Raw genomic sequence first — 15315 nt, forward strand, 5'->3', positions numbered from 1 at the left:
CAAAGAAAAACCTGTTCACTGATATTCATAGCAATACTATTCAAAATAGTGCTATTCGCAATAGCCAAAATGTCCATCAGCAGATGAATGGATAAACAAAAGTGATGTATTCATACAATGGAATATTGTTCAACCATGAAAGGAAGGAAGTGCTGATACAGGCTACAGCATGGATGAACTTTGAAAACGTTATGCTGAATGAAAGAAGCCAGGCACCATACATATTGTATGGTTCCATTTTAGAGACAGAAAGCCGTTTAGTGATCGGGAGGAAATAGGGATATAGGGGAAGGGAGAGTCACTCAGTGGGTATGGGGTTTCTGTTTGGGGTGATGAAATGTTTTGTAAGCAGATAGAGGTAATGGTTGTACAACATTGTGAATGTACTAAATGCCATTAGATTGTTCATTTTTAAAAAGTTTAAAATATGAGTTTTATGCTATGTGAGTTTTACCTCAATAAAAAATACACATTAAAAAATAAATTGTACCAGTACTTGAAGACTGTAAAATATTCCAGTGAATATTTTGGCGAACCCTACCAAGACGTCTACATTCTTTTGGTTAAAATATAACCTAGCATCAAAACACTATCATTTGTTTCAACTGCTCTTTGTATTTACTAAAAAGACAGCAAAGATTTAAAAAAAACTCCCAGAGGGATATAAATACTCAGATACTGATAAGATTTCTTTGAACACTGTAATAATCTAGTGTGATGAACTGTGCCCCAGTGGTCTATGGAATAATGAATGCAAAAGATATCTCGGGTGAAAAGAGAGTCTGAATTATGCAACATACATTTAAAAAGCATTCTTTTCATTTTCCTGAGTCTTGAAATTGCTTAGTCATTTAGGAATAACGATGGGTGCCTCATACTGTGGATTGCTTTTCTCAACATCCATGTCAGTCCTCTGTTATCTTACAAAGCCTGGGAAGCTTTGAAACAACTACATTTCCCAGACTTCCTTGCAGCTAGGATTCTCTTCACCTAGTATAGGTGCTTTGGGTTCCACAAATCAGATGCATTTTCAAGAATTTTTATTGGCAGAGAGGCAGAATGCATGCATCCATTTTGTAAGTGTGGTTCATGGAAGAGATGGTGTGACTTGAAGTCTAGAAGTTGTCCTGGCAACTTCCTAATTTAGCAGGTGTTTTCCCAGTTCAGTAGTTTGAGCAACAGTGATAACATATTCAGAGTCAGGATTGTTCTGGTTATCTACTGCTGTGTAATGAACCACCCCCAAAGTTAGTGAATTAAAACAACTACTTAATATTATTACTCATGCATTTACTGGGCTCAGGTAAGCAATTCTCCATTGGGGTCTCTCATGAAATTACATTTAGATGTTGGCTGGGCTGCAGTTATCTGAAGGCTCGACTCGGCTGGATGTCCAGGGGGCTCACTCACATGGCCGGCAGTTGATACTGGCTATTGGCTGGGAGTTCACCTGGCAATGTTGACTGAAGCACCTACGTGCAGCTTATGCAGTTTCTCCGTGTTGCTCGGGATGCTCGCAGCCTGGTCTTTGGGCTTAAAGAAAGAGCACCCAAGGGCAAGCATTCCAAAATGCAGGAAGCCAAAGTCACCAGAAGCTACGGGTTATGACAAGAACAGGCATAGCATCACTTCTACCACGCTCTGTTGGTCAAATGATGTCACACAACCAATGCAGGTTCATGAGGGTGAAGATACAGACTCCATCTCTTGATGAGGGAGTGGCAAACTCACTGCAAAAGAGCATGTAGGATGGAAGATACTGTTTATGCCGTCCTTGGAAAACATAATTTGTTACAAGGGTAGAGTGGCTTGGAGGGCTAAAATTACTCTTTCTGCTTTTCTAGCCATTTTATAAGCTCCCAATTCCTCATGTGAAATCTCCTTCTGCTTGACTTAGCCAGAGTGGGATCCGTTGTCTACAACTGGATCCTGACAATACTGGAGGGCAGGACTTCACTGTTCCCAGGCAAATGACATTCCAATATATTACTCTGTATACAACTGAAATACAGCAATGATGCTCTGAGGTTTGAGTATCTGGAATTGGAAAGTCTTGATCTTGCCTAAGCCACTTACCAGTAAGTCATCTACCCTCACCAAGCCTCAAGTTCCCCATGTGGAAAATGGAAATGATGATGATAATAACATGGTATCTAACCACATACAATTACTGTGCAGATTAAATGAATCCAGGTGCAATACTGCCACAAAGCCTAGTCTGTGGAGATGATGCTAGGCGAAGTTTGTTTTGGTTGTTTACTCAGCTCATACTGCCTCCCTGTCTTTGGGAATTGGTTTACCTGCAAACACGGTGAAGTTAAGTAGCTGGCCCAAAGGCACACTGCCAAGAGTAGGGAAGATAGGATACAAACCCACATAGTCTGGCTCCATGGTCTATGCTCCTAACTCTTAAGCCTTCTCTTAAACTGAAAATTGAAGTTGATTGCAAGTTATCTAGGTGAGAAGCAGGTGCTGCAAATGGTGATCATGCCATGAAAATGGGGACGGAGATGAGGGTAAGCAAAGGAGTATTTTAGAAGACGGAGAGAACAGCACACAGCAAAGCTCCAAGGAGGAACAGACGTGGGGGGCATTCAAGAAAATGAGAGAAGGCTAACGTGGCGAGAGAACTTTCTCCCCTTGTGGCCCACCTAGAAGATGATACTCTTTGTATGGGCCATTGGAGTAAGTGTATGAGCTCTTTGTGGTTGGAGGCAACTGCCCTGGGGTCTGTGGGTCTCAATCTTGGGCACACCTGTAACGTATTTGTAGGAAATCTGGTCTAGAATGTAGGGAGCAAGAGGAAAGTCAACCAGGAGACTGGTGTGGTGAGACAGACCCAGGACATGCACAACCTCATAGGCCATGAGAAAGACTTGAATGTTAGTTCGAGGGCGTTGGGAAGCCACTGAAGGATTTTAACTAGGGGGGAAGGCGTAAGTCAATTTGCTTTGGGCCTTCAGGAGAACACCGATCACTGAGAAGAGAATAGATGGGAGAGCACGGTATAGAAGCAGGGAGCCAGTTAGGAGGCTGTTGCAGGGGTCTTGGCGAAAGAAACGAGGACAACTGAGACTAAGATGGTGCCGGGGGAGGTGCAGACAAGAGTACGGGTTTGGGATATATTTCAGAGTTGGAACTACCTGGGCTAGAGATGAATTCAATATAAAAGGTGAAGGAGAAAGGATAATAATGTTGCCTCTCTCACGTTGTTCTCAAGGGGGATTAAATTTGATTACATACAAGTTCTTCAAAAAATTAAACATAGATTTACCATGTGACCTAGCAATTCCTCTCCTAGATATATATCCAAAAGAACTGAAAGCAAGGATTCACACACATACTTGTGTACCCATTTTCATAGCAGTATTATTCACAATAGCCAACTATGGAAACAAGCCAAATGTCTATCCATGGACAAATGGATAAACAAAATGTGTTATATTCATACCATAGAATATTATTCATCCATAAAAAGGAATGACGTACTGATACATGCTCCAACATGGATGAACCTTGAAAACATCATGCTAAGAGAAATAATCCAGACACAAAGGGAAAAATATTGTATGATTCCACTTACATGAAGTACCCAAAGTAGGCAAGTCCATAGAGACAAAGTAGAATAGAGGTTACCAGGAACTGGGGGTTGCGGGGGTGAAAAGGAATGAAGGGTTATGACTGTTTAACGGGTGCGGAGTTTCTGTTTGGGACAATGAAGGGTTCTGAAAATACAGAGCGGTGATGGTTGTACAACACTGTGACTCTCCTCAATGCCACTGAACTGTACTCTTAAAATGGTTCAAATGGTAAATTTCATGTTATGTACATTTTACCCCACAAAAAAATTGATTATGTACATGGAGTGATTAGCACATACATGGCCCACAGTTGTCTGGGCTCAGTGAATGAAACTATTGTTTTCACAGGTCTGGCACACACTTGCCTTTTTCAGAGAGGAATCTCTCTCATTCCATAAGGCCGAGAACCTTGAACTTAGGAGTCTGTCTGCCCTGGAGCACTCTTCGACATCCTGAGTTCTTTCCCATCACACCTGGGTCTCCTGTGGACACTGTCCACATGGAACCCCAATTCACAGTCTACTTAACAGGATGAGGCCCCTCCTCACTGGAACCAGCAAGAAGACATCCCAGGAAGGCCTCCCATCCCTCACCATCTTGCCCTTTTGGTCTTTCGAAGGCTACATCGCTAAGCGGTAGAGGTGGGATAATTTCAGAGTGAAATCATTATAGAGAAGAGGAAAAGGTAAAGATCAGTGTATCTTAAGCCTTCCCTGGAGTCTCCAGTGGAAAGAACTCAAAACTTAAGTCCTTCATCAGGACAGGATCCACTCCTGTTGCTCACACACCCCCACATATACCTGGCTCTCCTGGCCTTTGGCTCGCCAACCATCTCCCGTATGGGCTTCTTCAAGTGTCTGAATCTCCGCCCACCAATGATTGGCCTTTATAGTGCTTCCGGTCTGAGTGATTCTCTCTGGAAGAGTGCCCTAGTGATTAAGTGACACCTTTGTCACCCAAGTCTTATAGAAGAGCTGGGTCCCTTGAACAGGAGTGGACTTGGATCCTCTAGGTCTAATTTCCTTTACTATAAGCTCCCATGAGAGCTGCAGGGAAAGTGGTTCCTTTCTTTACTGACCCTGTTAGATTAAACACATGCTTACCTCTCAACACAGACTTTCATTTTCAGGTTCAGTACAGTTTAAACCATACGGAAAAAAGAAAATATTTCTTCAAATAACAGGGCATCTCATCCCTTTCTGGTGTCTGGAACCCTGAGCAAACTTATTCCTTGCTCCCCTGGTGAGTCCTCCCGAATAATAAAGCATGTCCTTTCAGTGGTAGCCGTCATCATTTTTCAGGAAGGGCTCCAGCTCAATAACATTTTTCATTTATTTCAGAAGACTCTCTGGAATGGGATACCATTGCCAATGTTTTCTTACACTATTATTACTGTAATTGCAACATAAGGGAAGTTTATTCAATAAGTGCTACTGTGCAACTGGACAATTATTTGGAGGAAAAATAGCTAGATTCATGCTTTATCTGAAACTCTCACACTAAAATCAATTCCAAATAGATTAAAGATGTGGGTATTAAAAGAGAGAGAGGAACCATATGAATTAAAGAAGGAATTTAAGCTTCCAAAAGTCAGGCAACCAGCAGTTGGTAGCCTCTCCTGATTCTCATCAGAATACTTACAAAGATACAATCATAGAGCGGGATAACTATCAATATTAAAAGATGAAGACTGATAAAGAAATGCCAAATATAGTAGAAATTGAGTCCAATTTGATGGCAGATGCAACTGGACTAGAATGGAGGGGTCCCTATTGTCTTCAGCTCATGCTAGAGAGGCTCCCTGATAAAAAAAAAAAAAAGGATGAAGAAGCTCGGGCTATTTCCCACCATTTATCTCTCAACCAGAGACCCAGGGTCTCAGAAATCTGGGCAGCTGGCTCTCTAGAGCAGTGGAGAACGTTAGACACATACCAATCTCCAGATACCACCCCAGACTACGTGACTCAGAATATTTAGGGGAGGTACTCAAGCATGGGTGTTTCTTTTAAAACTCCCAAGGTGGGACTTCCCTGGTGGTGCAGTGGTTAAGAATCCACGTGCCAATGCAGGGGACACGGGTTCGAGCTCTGGTCCGGGAAGATCCCACAGGTCACAGAGCAACTAAGCCTGTGCACCACAACTACTGAGCCTGTGCTCTTGAGCCCGCGAGCCACAACTACTGAGCCTGCATGCCACAACTACTGAAGCCTACGCGCCTAGAGCCCATGCGCTACAACAAGAGAAGCCACCGCAATGAGAAGCCCACGCACTGCAACGAAGAGTAGCCCCCACTTGCCGCAAGTAGAGAAAGCCCACACTGAGCAACGAAAACCCAACACAGCCCAAAAAATAATTAAAAAATAATAAATAAAACTCCCAAGGTGGTCTGAATGTGTGGCCAGATTGAGAACCAGTCTTTTGTGTATATTTCTCAGATACCATTCTATAGGGCAGGAAGGTAATCAAGAGATTCTGTCTCCCCCTTTTGGCCAGTCTGGCTCTTCTGCGACATTTCTTTCCTTCCTTACAGTCTGGGATGCTGCCCTTCACTGTTTCTCCTCCTATCATTTTGAGTTCACTTCTTCTGTTTTCAATATTACCTTCTTACTTCTGCCTGCCCCTTAAATATTGGTCTTCCTAGAGCTTGGTATCTTGAAATATCCTCCTAAATTGGAAATTTCATTCAATTCTAAGACTTCAGCTGACACATATGGACTGAAGACTTCAATTCTTATACAGTAGGGTGAACATTTTCACCTTCATAACCCTCTTCCTGGAGTATATACCCTCCCACTGATGGAGCCCTACCCAACCCAAGCCAGGATAACTGCAGAGGTCTTGAGGAGGTGGGGGAAAGAGAGTCTTTTTTTTTTTTAAATAGTGGCACAGAAGTTATGTTAAAAAGTAGTCTTGTAGAATCCCCACTAGCCTAGACAATTCATTCCCTCTCTCAGTAGTTAGAACATAATGATGGACCAGATGCCAAGAGGAAGAAGTTAGATGCTGGGACAAGAAAGGATAAAGAAGAAAGTAGAAGTGCATGGAGGAGACCACTCTTCTGCCCATTAAACATGAACTTGAACAAGCTAGTGGGGACTGAAAAGGGAAAAGAAAGCAACTTTGGACCATCTCTCAATTCTCTATATGCATGACTATCTAATGATAAAACTTTTCCAATAATGAACTGTATCATTTTCACAAACAATGACATCTGCCTCTCTCTATCAAGCTTCTAACTCCCTCCTGATGACCCAACAATCATAGGTACCTCAAACATAACATCTAAAATAAATCCCTCCTCCTCTCCCTTGCCCCAATCTTCTCCTCTCCTGTGCCATCTCTGTGACTGGAACTACCATTTCTCTACCTGATATGGGTTAAATTGTGTCCCCCCCCCCAAATCCATATGTTGAAGTCCTAACCCTAGTACCTCATATGTGACCTTGTTTGGAAATAGGATCATTGCAGATATAAATAGTTGACTTAAGATGAGGTCATTAGAGTGGATCCTAATCCAATATGACTAGTGTCCTTATAAAAAGGGGAAATTTGGGCACAGAGACATGCACACAGGGAGAACACCATGTGAATATAAAGGCAAAGATCAGGTGATACTTTTACAAACCAGGGAAAGCCAAAGGTTGCTCGCAAACCACAAGAAACAAAGTGAGAGGCACGGAACAGATTCCCCCTGCAATGCCCAGAAGGAACCAACCTTGCTGACACCTTGACCTTGGACTTGCAGCCTTCAGAACTCTACGACAATGAATTTCTGTTGTTTAAGCCAACCAATTTGCAGTACCTTATTACAGCAGTACATACCACCCAACAAAGTATATAGCATATATGTATACGGCATATAACACCCAGCAGACTTTCACCCTCCATCTCTCATCCAACGTCCTGTGGCTAAATACCATCCCATTATTCTCCAAGATGTCTCCTAAATTCAGCTACTACTGTTTCCACTGCCTCTGTAGATATTTTGGGTAATTATGTTAGGAGAAGATAGAAAACTTAATCCGCCAAATGGAGCCAGGATAGGCTGAAGCTGATGTAAGAGAGAGGGTTTAGGATTCAAAGCGGTTACAGACATGGTGGGGCTAGCAAGCAGAGGGGGAGAGCGCACGTAGCTGTGGGTAAGATAAACACCAACTTAACTGGTTGGGAAATGCTGAGACCACAGAGCCTACGTCAAATGTCAAAGAGGTGGGGCTGGCTAGAGGCCAGGGCTCCCCTGGCTCTGTCCCCGCAGTGACTTTGGGGCTGGGCTTTCTCCTGAGTTGCACACTGGGCGGTGAGTGGAGGTCTCAGGGGTACCTTTGCTACTGGGTCTCCCTCTGCCCGGATGCTGGTGCATATTCCTGAGGCTCCAGCTCCTTTTCCAACTGCCAACCGAACAGGCAGGTTTGCTGACAAACATCCTGTTCCAGTTCCAAGGGGTGTGAACCAAGGCGGGCACTTGGCATCCCCCAGCACTAGCTCCAAGGGGTGTGAACCAAGGCGGGCACTTGGCATCCCCCAGCACTAGCTCCAAGGGGTGTGAACCAAGGCGGGCACTTGGCATCCCCCAGCACTAGCTCCAGCTCTGCCAGGAAACAGGAGGCTTCACTGTAGCTCCTGGAATCGTATTCTACACTTTCGGATCAAGCAGTGAAGGACCTGGAATAGGATACTCCTTGGACCCCAAAAGGCTCCAAGCAGCTCTGCTTGTCCTTCTCTCTGTCCCCGGCTCCTCCCCTCACTCCCTGCACATCAATTTCTCACTTTCACTCCCTCCCTGCCCCCTCCCTCCTCCTGCTGCCCCCCACCCCGTGCTCACTCTTCTCTCCCCCCATTCATCCCCCGCAGCTATCACCTCCTTCCTCCATTCTTAATCCCCTCTTTGCACCCCTTCCTTCCCTCCTCCCCCTCCAACTTTTCCTTCTCCTTCCCGCCCACTCCCACCCTTCTCCTTCCCCCAATTTCTGGCTCTCCCTCCCTTGCTCTTCTCCAGATCTTTCCACCTTTCTCCTCACTTCCCTCTCCCCCCTCCTCTCCCTGAGCCCTACCACCTCCCCCACCAGCCCTGCCCATCAGTGTTTGCTTTGCTCCCGGAACCGGATGAAGGAGTTGCCCTGCCCATGCCCTACCCTGCCCCACTTCTGGCAGCTGGGGTCTCCCTTCATGGCCGACGGCTCTGGGACTCAGGCCCCAGGGAAAGGGCCCCTGCTCAGCATGCAGCTCCTGCGAGCGCAGTATGCAGGCCTGAGACGGCAACAGAAGGCCCAGGCCCACGTGGTGGTGCTCCCGAAAGGTAAGGCTGGGCAGGTGCTGGGGGCAGAAGGGAAGGGCACGAGGGCCTGGCTGTGGGCAGAATGGGTGGCTGAGCCGTGGGCAGCGCAGGGCCAGGGCTCTGCTGGCCTCCTGGTGGGGAAGGGCAGGGAGGCGGGCTGGCCTGTGCAGGGCCGTTCCGCTGGGGCCTCAAGCCGGCAGCCGGCAGCCGGCAGGCAGCGCGCTGCCGGGGAGAGAGGACACGTGATGTTCCCAACAGCTTGAGCGCTGGCCAGAGGAAACGCAGGGCTCAGGGACCCAGGAGGCACCCAGGCTCCCGGAGCGAGCTCTGCACCCCCTCAAACAGCAGCTGGGGAGGGGGCTTAAGACACAGACGCCCCGCCTCCAGGGGAGCAGCCTCCTCCCTCTGGGAACTCAGACTTATTCCAGGAGGAAGTTAGGAGCACAGGGCTCAGAAAGCAAGTGATGGTCACATCCCGGCCGTTCCTCCTCTAACCGAGAGGGCAAGTCAAGAGAGGTAGGAAGACCCCCTGAAAGGTCAGGACTGTGCTCTGGGAACTTCTGTGGCTGTTTATACAGTTCAGGACTCACTGAGCAGCCCACCCCACTCTCGGCAAGTCTGGGAAGGAACCAGGGGCCAGAGGGTCCTCACTGTCTGGGACAGGAAGGGCACTGCCTTGGGGTAAAGGCACCCACCTCTCACAACTTGGGCTGTTGCCAGTGAGTGGGGTCCGTTTGAACTGAACTGGTTCAGCCGAATAGCCCCCTCTCTCTGCAGGGCAGAAGCTGGGAGTTTCCTAAAGCCCTATGCCACCCTCAAGGGTATTCACTCTTTCAGTTACTCAGCGAGCATTAATTAAACTTGTATCGAATGAACACAGATTTAACACACCTGTGGTTCAGACTCACCCACACATGTGATGGGTATGTCCCCAAAGACACCTCAAACTCAGCACGCCCCGTAGAATTGACCACCCCTGCCCCACCCCTCCCCGCTGCCCCTTTCTCCTGCCTCCTAGAACTCAAACCTCCCTCCTCCGTGGTCACCACTTGATGAGTTACATCATGGACATGAGTTACATCACGAGTTACAACAGGGTAATGCGAGGAGGAGTGCTCAGGCTCTGCTTCCCCAGGGAAGACTGCTCACCCGCAGGCTCAGTCAGTCTTTCAGGGCATGTCTAGCAGTTTGCAAGCCCGCATTGTTGCTCTAACTGTGAGAAGTCGTGTGCTGCCTGATGGAGTGTTCCTGTACTTGGTCTCTGGAGAAGGGCCTGAACCTGAGTCCCAGCTGTGCCACTGAGTTGCTCTGTGCAGATCTGAACGAGTCATGTACGTTACTCTGTCACTCAGCTTCCTCGCCTTTCAGCTGGGAATGGGAACTAAATAAATTCATACGTATAAAGCTCCTTAGGGCTTTCTGTGCTAATTGGCTGAGGACCAGATCGTTACGTCACACGAGTCTGAGTTAGAAGGACACTTGAAGCACTTGGACTGGGCGTGAGGAATAAGGTGGTTCTCCAAGGAGAAATCAGAGTAAGATTACAAAATTGAGGTGAAAATGATGCTGGGGGAGGGGGCAAAAAAGCAATTTTGCCTGCACATTAGCAACAGGCTGGATGGTGGTACCATTCACTGAGATAGAGAATATAGGAGAAAAAGATTTCTGATTAGGAAGAGATGAATTTGTTTGTGAATATGCTGCATTTGAGGGAGTTGTCTGTAAAACTTCCAACCAGCCTGGATCTCAGGAGAGGAATGTGGGCTGGAGATATAGATTGGGGGTCATCAACGTATTGGTAGTAGTTGAAGCCATGGGCACGGATAAAATTGTGGAGGACCAATGTGTAAATTGATAAGAGGCTGGGATGACAATTAGAGTTCTACAATACTCAAATACTGAAGGGACAAGCAGAGGAAAAGTCAGGGAAGACAGCAGTCAAAATGGTAGCAGACGAATATTAGCCCGAAAAAGGGAATTCACACATGCTGCATCTTGGATGAACCTACATGAACCTTGAGGACATATGCTAAGTGAAATAAGCCAGTTACAAAAAGACAAGTGCTGTAATGATCTCCTCATATGAGGTACCTGGAGTAGTCAGATTCACAGAGACAGAAAGTAGAATGGTGCTTGCCAGGGTGGGGGAGATGAAGAGTTGCTGTTTAACGGGTATAGTGTCAGTTTGAAAAAGATGAAAAAGTTCTGGAGATCGGTTGCGCGACAATGTGAATGGACTTAACACTATTGAACTGTACACTTCAAAATGGCTAAGACGGTAAGTTGTATGTTGCGTGTCTTACCACAGTTCATTTTTCTTAAATGATAGGAGAAAACCAGGAGATATTAATGCCATGAAGCCAAGCAAGTAGAGGGAGTTTAGGGATCCTCCGTGTCCAGCATAGCAGAGACTCAGGAAGACAGAGTGGCCATTGAGATTGGCTCCCACTAAAACTAGATCTCAGTGTCTTAAGACACTGGGCTGTATCTGGAAGGGCACGTACTCTGGGAGCTGATTAATGGAAGGAAGCCCTCTGGAATTAGCTTTCTTCATCCTTAGTGTTATGGAATGAATTTAGGTTCTAGAGATGCAGTGGCAGGTGTTCTGGATTCCTAGCACTAGAGTTCAAGGGCTTCCTTCTGGCTTTATTCCTTCAACACCATCTCTCCACTCACACCATGTACTCTGTCACCTAGGGGCCTCCAGCAGGGACAAACGTCAGAATGCTCAAGGGAGCTTCACTGCATTTCAGAGGGAATTCCAAGCTGGCCACAGGTCTCCTTTCTATAGGAAAATGCCTTTCAGTCATTTCTCTAACCCTCAATGCCACCAAGAGTTGACAAGAAACTATCATGTTCCACAAGGTGGCAAAAAGATGTCCCTGAGAAGGAAGAAAGACATCTGTCTGCCTTCTCATCCCTGAAGCCAGTTCAGGGAAGCAGTAGGTGCTGCAAACATGTTCCCAGAACAGTGGCTATGGTTCAGAAAGATAAAGACCAGTCCTCCAAAAGGAACTGCCTCAAAACACAGTTCCCCTCTCCTCTGCTTTGGGTGCTAAACCCGTTATCAGAATCCCACAACACAAAACCCTGTAAGTTAAGAATAACCCTTTCCACTGGCCAGTGTTATGTGAATCACACATGTGGGTGAACACATGTTGTGCCCTTGGTCCCCGTTATTCTTTTAGTCTGAAATGCGAGTTCCCTAGTTCTTCCTAGGGTTCACTCCTCACTGCAGTCAAAATCTGAAGTCTCCTATCACACTCGAATGTTTTTTTCCATAGCATTGATTACCACCAGCAACTTTATCATAGTATGTTTATTTGCTTATTCTTTTTCTACTCCACTAGACCACGTCATGAAGAGGTGGATTTTGTCTCAGTGTTCGTTACTGTATTCCCAAGACCTAGAATAAATAATGCCTGGCACATTACAAGGGCCTAATAAATATTTGTTGAATAAATGAATAATTGTGCAGGAATGTGTGTGTATGTGTGTGTGTTAGAGACAGATAATGCAGTGTGTTGGGTACCTGGTCTCCTTGGTGTATTTGGCATGTCCTTCCTTCAGCTTGAAAGCTCTGAGACCCCCCAAATGAGAGCCACCCACGTACTTTGCAGTGGTGACCCTGCTGGTGCCTTGCTTTCTCAGGAGGGAACATGCCTGCTCCTGCTGAGGCCGTGGTCAGTGCTGTTTGGATTAACAAGGAGAGAAGGCATTCACTGTCCCTAGAAGAGGCGGATCCTGAGGCAGAGGAGATGCTGGAGGAGGCTGACAGAGGCTGTTTCCAGGCCCCCGAGTCCCCATGGCACACGCACCTAGAGATGCACCGCTCGGTCCAAACCTTCCACCAGGAAACCAGTCATCAAGTAAAGCACAAGGACAAGTTCATGGGGGCTGAGCAAAGGCTCCCAGGCTTGTTGGAAGACACTCAGATGACTCAGCAAGGAAGCACGATCCCAGAGGCAGCCCAGCATGAGTGTCAAGTGGGCGATACCCAAACAAAGGCAGTGGGATCTGGCTTAAACATTGGCGCTCAGGGCCCTCCTCCCATAAAGAAGCCACACAGGTCTGGAAGACCAGCTCACTATCCATTTCCCCAGAGGAAAACTCCCAGGATCTCCCAGGCGGCCCGGAACCTGGGCTTGTATGGCCCAGCCTGAAGGTTTCCACCCAAAGGTCTCAACCTTGAGGCCACCTATGGCCTCACCTAAGAACTTAGGAGGCAGAGGCACAGCTAGGGCCTCTAGCTGGGAGCAGAACTGGACTACATCAATCGTCGGGATGGTGGGACGTGAACTTTGCAGTGGGCACATAGACTTGTCCTTCAAAAAAAAAAAAGAGAGAGGTTGCCCAGACCAGACTGCTCACAGCTCAGGATGAAAGAGTGCTGTCTGATCAGTGCAGCCCCATTCTGCTTATATAAGAAGACATTGCTATGGACATCGACTCAGTCCTTAGAACTAGAGAATTTTGAAACGTAAGACAGAGACCCTAGCCAGGGGATGCCTTTGCAGTGCCCTAGAGTCGACAGGCGTGGGCCATCTTGTTTTCAGTAACTTCTGAGGATTTCTCACATGTTCTGGAGAAGAGAGGGGCTCTGAGAATTTCCTTTTTCTGGTCGCTATGCCTGGAGACCAGCTCACAAGTCTCTACATTCTTTGGTAGTGACCACACCATTTTAGCTTGAGCCTCCCAAAGTATGGTCACCCTGGGTAAAAAGGGTCAAAACAATGACACCTACTGTTCTGTGTAAGTGTCTTTAGGAAGGGTTGGTCATCTCTCCCCTCTCATTGAGACTGCACATTCCAGTCTCATTATAGGTTTATCTCCTTTCATCCTTCTCTCTCCGTCCTTTCCTTCCTTCCTTCCTCCCTCCCTCCCTCCCTCTTTTCCTATTTGCTCTCTTCTTCCCTTCTTCAATCTCTCTCTCCAAATTAAACACTGCCCATCATTGAAGATATATAGTAATGAAGCCTGAAAGAAGAAGATAAAGAAATGTTCCTGCTTGGAATGTATGTGTTCCTCAAAAGTTGCTCCGTTTTCAGCCAAATTTGAATCATTCAGATCCTTCCTGGTATATTTTAAACCAAAGACAAAGTGAAGCAGGTATTACTTGGGTGGTGGGGAAGAAATTATCTTACCTGGTTAATGTTTAACTTTAATAAACACACCTAAAGTGACTTTTCCTCATGCCAGATTCTCTCTCTCTAAAGTTTTACCCACATCGTCCTTTTGTTCCCATGGTGATCCAGTCTTGCCCACCCACATCGAGAGATGTTACGTAGGAGTGTCATTTCCTGTCAAAATATGTATGTGCCTTCTCCTTGGGCCATCCCCGAAATTCCCTCCAATTTGGGGATTCATTGTGATTCCTTTTGTGAATAATTAATAAGAGCCAGTTGTTAATTTTTTTAATAGTCTAATGAAAAACAAGGAAATTTTCTGAAAAAACTTTTCCTTTGCTTTTGTTTTAAAGAGGCTTCCCAGAAGTAACTCCTCTTTCTACAGTGTATCAATCAGGATAGGCTATGTTTTGCTGAGTAACAAACAACTCCCAAACCTCACACAGCAGCTTTTTTTTTCCCCACTCATGAAAATTCCACTGTGGATTTGGGCAAACTTCCAGGGCAGCTCTCCTACATTGTTACTAACAATTCAAGCTGCTTCAGTCTTGTGGCACCACCATATCAATACTGGTTTCCCTAATCACTGTAGCAGAAGAAAGTGCATTAAAAGTCACATACTGGCTCTCAAATCACTTTGCTTATGTTTCATTGTCCAAAGCAAGTAACACGGGCATATCTCCACTTCAAGGGTATGAGGAAGTGCATTCATTTCATGTGCCCACAAGGAGAGAAGGAATGGAAATATGGATGAGCAAAACTAATGGCTAACACAGGTAGAGAGGGGCCAGGTCATAGTACAATATTAGATTTTATTTTGAATACAGTAAGTAGCCATTAAGGGATTTACATATGAGACCAAAATGATTGGATTTGCAGTTCAACCAGATGACTCTGGTTGTTCTATGGAGAATGAGTGGATGGTCATGTTAAGAGGCAATGTCAGGGGAAATTACGGCCAGGGGAAGTTCAGTGGGAAAGATGTTGTTAGCTCAAGCAAGAGTGGGAGCAGAATGGTGCTTTGTGACCACCTAGAGGGGTGGGATAGGGAGGGTGGGAGGGAGACACAAGAGGGAAGAGATATGGGGATATATGTATATGTATAGCTGATTCACTTTGTTATAAAACAGAAACTAACACACCATTGCAAAACAATTATACTCCAAAAAAGATGTTTAAAAAAAAAAAGTGGGAACAGAAGAAGAGGTAAAAAGTAGATACATTTGATATACATACACTTTGGAGATAGAAACAATAGGATTTACTGAAGGAAAATTACAAGTTCAGTTTGAAGGATACTGAGTTTGAGGTGCTCAGAGACACACCAATAAAG

The 15315-nt window shown here is 46.0% G+C and overlaps 1 protein-coding gene across 1 annotated transcript; it reads left to right on the forward strand.

Moving 5' to 3' along the window:
* Nucleotides 1–8684: 8684 nt before the first annotated feature.
* Nucleotides 8685–14246, forward strand: C6H9orf152 (chromosome 6 C9orf152 homolog). Its single transcript, XM_030859039.2, has 2 exons — nt 8685–8877; nt 12508–14246. Exons 1-2 carry the CDS (start codon nt 8685–8687, stop codon nt 13017–13019), a joined length of 705 nt encoding a protein of 234 aa, XP_030714899.2. The 3' UTR covers nt 13020–14246.
* Nucleotides 14247–15315: the final 1069 nt, after the last annotated feature.

Source organism: Globicephala melas, chromosome 6 (assembly GCF_963455315.2).
Source record: "Globicephala melas chromosome 6, mGloMel1.2, whole genome shotgun sequence".
NCBI classification, from domain to species: Eukaryota; Metazoa; Chordata; class Mammalia; order Artiodactyla; family Delphinidae; genus Globicephala; species Globicephala melas.